The sequence below is a fragment of the Gavialis gangeticus genome, unplaced genomic scaffold (genome assembly GCF_001723915.1).
Source record: "Gavialis gangeticus isolate Ggan-Ray unplaced genomic scaffold, GavGan_comp1, whole genome shotgun sequence".
Taxonomy (NCBI): domain Eukaryota; kingdom Metazoa; phylum Chordata; order Crocodylia; family Gavialidae; genus Gavialis; species Gavialis gangeticus.
This window is the reverse complement of record NW_017729033.1, coordinates 73236007-73242601: the sequence shown is the minus strand read 5'-3', so window position 1 is coordinate 73242601 and position 6595 is coordinate 73236007. Positions and strand designations below refer to the sequence as shown.

Here is a 6595-nt window from a genome sequence, read left to right as displayed (position 1 = left end):
TATATATATATATATATATAATTTTAGCACCTTTGATGTTAATAAGCAGTTCCTAGGGCCAGCAGCTAACATTAAGACTCCTTAAACCTGCATTTCAGACTTATCATTATTAAAATCATGATTCAGGGACACTGAATTATGACACATTCTTGATCATAAATATCACTGCAGCAAAAGATGTGTTATCTGGCACCTCACAAACCGGCATGCTCAATTAACCAGCATGCCAGTCGACGCAGCAAAAGCGAAACTGGAAGTGCCCACCATGGCACTTCCAGATTTGCTGAGCCCCCATGGCCCGGGGCATAACAACCTGCACAGGGCCCCCCTCCCTGTGCCCTGGCACACTGATGCAGTGGGAGGGGCAGCGGCTCGAACAGGCAAAGACGCCTGTTCAGGCCTCTCAGGTAACCGGCATATTACCCACAGGTGCCGGATAACAAAGCTTTTACTATACATTAAGTACCGAGGCAAAAACTAAGAAAGAAGCCAGCAGCATCTCTTCACACACGTTTGCATTTTGCTATATTACATATGGCTTGAATGGTAGGCAAATGTTGCCAAAAATCTACCATTGAACAGAAGGTAGGTTAGACGGGTATAATTTTTGGCCTGTAGTCCTTACTGGTTTCATGTGGGAGAACAACAACCTTAGCTTTTCTCTACAAAAATAGGAAGCTTGGATACTGCAAGGCACAAAGAAAGAGGAAGGATAAATGGTTCTTTTCCCTCTAATATTGTAAAAGGAAGTCCTCTGGCTCTCAGAGTATTAGCCTCACAAGCAGTTTTCACCATACTAGTGTCAGTTAGCTAGATAAAATAGCCTTTTCATCAATGGAGCAATATGATTTTTGTATATCTTTGAGGCAAGACTACATAGGCAAGCTCTGGTGCAGGGACTGTTTACAAGAGACTTACACAGTATACCAACATTTCTGAATATAGTATAGATATTGGAGAATCATCTACTTTTGACATGGAGAGATACAGTGCATACTGTACAAACAAAACTGATGCAAGGAAAGAAGTTCATTAGGCTGCACAAATGTCCAAGTTCTGGCCAGTACAGGCCACTCAGTCAGACATGGGGTAGGCATGCCTGACCTATTATTGAGAAGTTTTAATGACTTCAGAATTTTAAAAGCTGTGAATTTATATGACAGTCCTGTTCTATAAACAAAGAAATAGAAGTAGAAATCCCTTAGCTTTTGGAGAATAATTAGCAGGCAGTGTTTTAAGTTAATACTTTTAATGTTTTTAGCACCCTTCAAATTATTAGCATTAATGTTTAAAAATTTCATATACACCAAAACATAAGTTGCTTTGGGTTTTTGATTCTTTTTTCAGTTTCAGTTTAAAAAAAAAACACCCTTAACTTTCTAAGTTGACAATTAACCCAATGATGCAATCAAAAACTTACTTTTCTGCTGTTACTCGATCAACAGACCTTGCAGTTGCACGCTCTGGAGAATGTGAAGGAGATCTTAGTGTCGAACTAAGTGGAGATGAGGAACGTAGAGAAGCTGTGGAAAGACCATGTCGACGCATCTCCTGAATTGCACGCTCTCTACCGAGTAGATGTTAAAATGATTTTTAATTTATACTAATGTTATAGTGTTATCACTACCATTACTTTCATAATGTGTTGTAGGATGCTACTTTATATATAGAAATTAGAGGATAAAAGATGATGAAAGGTGATAAATTTAAATAGATATATGTACACTTTAAGTCCAAATGTTCCAATGACATTTAAGGGACACAGTAAATGTAAAGATCTATGTAAGCTCTATTATAAATAACACTTAAGTACTATAAATAAAAGATCTGAAGAAAATATTGTACTTAAAAAAAATATATTTTATGACATGAAAAAGCCCCACAAAATTAGCACTTTACTGGAAAAGGCAAACACGTGAATACGACCTGGCTCCGCAGCATCTGTATAGATCTATACAGACTTTGGGTAAGCTGGGTCCATCTAACGCAATGCCTCTTTTGGGCATGTTGTGCACTTGGTGCAGCATCATGCCAATCTTAAAGTAAAGCACCATTTTCTTTTCACATCTGTAAACAGCCTATATGCAGATAAGGTGTAGGACAACCTGGTTCAGCTCTGTCTCATAATCGTGTGTGACAGGCTGAGAAAAGGGATGACAGAGGGATTCTGGATGAATCCCTTAGGGCCCTGTTCGGTGATGTTTCCCAAACATGTAAGGCTAGTGGAGAAACAGGAATCATTAGAAGTGGGAAAGAAAACCACAGCTCAGCTCTGGGAGTAAAGAGGGAATCGCAATGTATGCAATGCAGTGGATCACCATGACTTCAAAAAGAGTTGGCACTAAGGAGGACTGAGCACAGTGGCTGCTACCATACATCTTATTCAGATGGGATGGGCTGCACTAACTTACTCTCTCTGAATGCCACCCTGGTATTGCAGGATCTCTAGGCCCAGTGCTCATTCTCTCCTGGGGGAACAACTGCCCGTTCGTATGTTGGCAGGGTTTTTTGTTTTGTTTTTTTTAAGGGTTACACAAAAAAATGGTTCCAATCAGTATCTTAGCCTTGGCAGAGGAGATCCCATGATCATGAAGGTGGTTTACCCAGGTGAGGCCTGTCCCTTGCAGTCCAGTCAGGCAGGCTGACCTGCAAGTTTTAATGGCAAAATTTTGTGGCAATAGGGGATTGTATTCATACTTCCCCTCTGGCTTACTCCTTAGCCTGCTGGCTAGGAGTGAAACTCAGAGGCATTTGAACCCCAAGGCCTCAGCCTGGGGCTTGCATTTAGGATGCCTGCCATGGACTGGGGGAAGTCCAAGACCAATGGGTCTAGGAGGGAAGATATCTGCTCAGTTGTAGAGTCACATAGACTTGAATGACCGAGCTCTGCTCAACTGAAATTTGGAACTTGACTATTGGGCTTTGCTCAACAAAATTCAGAACTTATTTGGCCCTTGAAAAGAAATTTAAGAAAAAAAAAAAATCAGTACGTTTGCCCACTACAGGCCATGTGTTTTATAGTTATGTTCAATGTTGGCTGCATTTAATCAACTTCACAGCTGATTTTCATTACTGAGCACACGCTGCTTTTGGCAGCAGTCTAATGATAGACAATATAGTAAATAAAGTTTCTTTGTATGCAAATGTAAGACTAGGAGCTTTTTTCCCGCATGCTAACTGGGGGAAAAAATCACCTTCAAGTAAATATGTTATATTATTTTTTTAAAAATTAAACAAGTTTCAGGTTTAGAATAATGGACCTCAAACAGGACTAAAAACAGCAGAAAACCCTCACATCCATAGGTACTTTTTCCAAGCTATTAATGACATGACAAGATCGGGGGGTGGGGTCTAATGACCTCTTCACTGCAATTACAGTAAAGCAACAGTTTACCGTTCAAATCGTTCAGTTGTCAGTTGCCTTTTTAAAACATCACAGTCAGTCTGCAGCTGTGCAACTTTACTTCTAAGTGCAGAAACTTCTCTATTATGACTGGTTCTAAAAGAATAACAAGAAGCAACAAAGAATTTTTTAACATTGTAAAGGAATGATGATAATAATAGTAAAAAGGAAAAAAAATGCAATAGGTGTTACTGCTTAAAGACCAAAATAAATTTGAAAAAACGAGAAGTGAAACTGCAACAAGCCAGATGTGATGAGAACTGAATGAATATAGCTGAATTCAGAAATCTAGTCTGAAGTATGAAACTGGCAAATACCTCAAACATTCTTGTTACAGTGCATCTGTATTCCTTTCTGGATAAAATTATATACAGGCATGTTCATGTGAAAAGGCAGACAACTAAGAATTATTATTTTTATTAATCTATTGCACATCTTTAACCCTATTAATGAAAAGCTATTCAACCTTCAAAAAAAAAAAAAAAAAGCCAAAGATTAAAATGCTCCTGAAAGATACAAAATTAATGACACAGCATCGTGACAAGTCAAAGATGGTTTAATTGTAACAGCTGAAAAGAAAAGCAGCCCAGCCAGTCTTAAGTGCCAGTGAGATGCACTTCTCAGATAACCAGCTGGCATATTTTAAAGCTGCTTACCAATACCATTAACTACTCTCAGTAGGAAGCAGGAATACTCTCAAGAACCTAAGGGCAGGGAGCAGCTTGCCCAACCCAGAAGATGCACAGCTACATTATTCCATGTTATTCTTCAATAGTAGTAGTAATAACAGTCAATTCTAGAGGCTTACAACTATGGAGGATTTATAACTATAGCCCCAGACTGAGGAAACCTATGCTGATTTTCCAGTTTAATCACAGGTTTTTGTTTGAAACTTAAACTACCCATGTGCCTCAATATTTTTATCTGTGCAGTAGAGATATTTTCCTGACTGAAAAAAGAAGTTGAAAAGATAAAATATTATTATTAAGCATCATATAAAGAGAAATACACAGACAGAAAAGCATGGCTGACTGTTGCAAACCCAAAGCTAGAGAAAATCCGAACTTTTCAGACTGCTTTTACTGAAAAACCACTGCAGGTCACTATTAACTAGGAATCCAGTTATATAATGAATGCAACTGTAGATAAATTTGAACTGATTGGATTAAAACTTCTTTCAAAAATATTTGTCAATGATTTGGTAGCATGCAACATATCTGGGACTACCATGTCACTGAAAGCCCTATATCAGGAATGTTTAGGTACAGCAGGAAGCAAGTCCCTGGGCCACAAGCTGCACAGACAGCCTCTGGGTTTCCTCACATGGCTCAGACAGCCCACTTCCCTCCCCACATTGTGTGTACAGCCTGGCCTTTCCTGCAGTGCAAACTACACAACCTTCCTCTTGGCTGTGAATCGCAGGCAATCAGGCCCTTCTTTTGCCATGTGGGCAACCCACCTCTTCTACGCTGCTGCACATGCAACACCCTCCTGCCAAGTCTGCCTTGCCCACTCCTAGCAAGGTGGGCTGGGAAGCAGGAAGGAGAAACCTGGAGGGTGGGAAGGGAAGAGTGAGCACAGAGATTCTAACTGCCACAGCAGCAGGAAGAATGCAGGATGCAGCAACCATGCAGGAACCCAGGAGCTGAATGTTAACCCCTTGCAGGTCAGATGTAGCCCACAAGCCACCAGCTGGACAGCCCTGCATTATATTGAAGGCACCAGCTGTTTTGATTGCAGGGCAAAGCTATCAATTCACAGGAGGTAAACAAAACAGAGGAATGGTACTTTACTATCTGCCTTATTCGCAAATGAAATTCTTTAAAAAAAAATCTCTTGATCCAACTTGTTAACAACAGATACAGAAAACAAGTTTCAGTTATCTCTGATATCGCCTTGTAGGTCCTTCAAAGACACTTTAGCAAACTCTTTCAGGAATTATATTTTGATAATTCAGGACTTGATATTATTGGAAACAAATGGAAACAAACATTTTTGTAAATGCTGAGGTCATTCACTATATAAAAAAAACTGAGTAAAAGTGAAGTTAGCAAAGTCAATCACTAAAAAGCTAAAGAAGTGCCAGAATTAAGGATGTCCTCCTATGCATAAGAATTAAGGTATATTCAGATTACTTGATAGCAAACTAGTTGTTTTTCCACAAGGATGTCTGCCTCATTCAGAGCATGGGATAGATCGCTCTCAACAAGCAAGCAGTTTTTCAGTATTCCCATGTTTATTTAATGTAGACCTCCTACCTGATTTATTGTGCCACCACTCAGGTGGATAGATAGATATAGGGTTCAGTATTCAGAGTAGCATCTATCTCAAAGGCACCAGATATTTATATTTATGACATGTATATGTATGGTTGCATTTACCGAATGCTTATTAATCTTTTCCTTGTGGACTGTATGGTAGCCTACAACATTTTTCTGCCTGCATTCCCAGCTTATAATACGGGGCTGATTGATAACCCCCACCTTACAGGAATAGTTCAAAATTAAATTTATTATTTGTGAAGCACTGAAATAGTGTTAAGGCCAAAATTGTTAAAAATGTCCCGTAATTTTAGGTGTCCAACTTGAAGTATTGAAGACCCGATTTTTTTTTTTTTTTTTATTTGTTCAGTGTTCTTATAGCAGTATATATGGACAGACCTGCCACTGGCTTCAGTTAATAACTATGAGTACTGAGAGCTTTTGTACATTAGACTCCAGATGCTTCAAATGGAGCCCATAAAATTGTGAACATACAATTATTAAACATTTGTGAAACAATGCAACTTGCTTACCATCACATCACCTTGAAACTTTATGGCAGAGGCAACAACACAATTCAGTAAGTATACAGGTACCTTAAACAAGAGATCATCCTTTCTCTTCCTGCAGTTCCCTGCCTCATTAAAGTGCAGCTAGTTTTCATTAACAAAAGTAAAAAGTTCTACAAATAGTTTCCTTCAATACATAACCCAGGAGCACACCCATCCTATGCACTGAAGTAAGCAGAAGCCTAACAGAAAAGACAATTTGTGATTAGGGGTGCAACTGATAAAGATTTTTGGGCCAATATGGGTGTTCTATTATTAACAAACCATATTGGCCGATACTGATCTGAATGCCAGTATGCAGCCCGGAAGCTTGGAGTGGAGAACATCGTTTGGCTGGTAAGTCTGTTGGGGGGGGGAAGGGG

At 39.3% G+C, this 6595-nt stretch overlaps 1 protein-coding gene across 2 annotated transcripts in view; it reads right to left on the bottom strand.

The window, feature by feature from the left end:
• The window catches only part of CEP135 (centrosomal protein 135), a 108548-nt gene that overhangs the window by 16522 nt on the left and 85431 nt on the right, over nt 1-6595 (bottom strand). The window contains exons 24-25 of one of the 2 annotated variants that reach the window (XM_019526429.1): nt 3395-3499; nt 1421-1567 (exon numbers count right to left, since the gene is read on the bottom strand). In XM_019526429.1, coding sequence (XP_019381974.1) covers nt 1421-1567; nt 3395-3499 — 252 coding nt within the window. The remainder of the gene's footprint in view (nt 1-1420; nt 1568-3394; nt 3500-6595) is intronic. The other variant, XM_019526430.1, reaches the window with a different exon arrangement.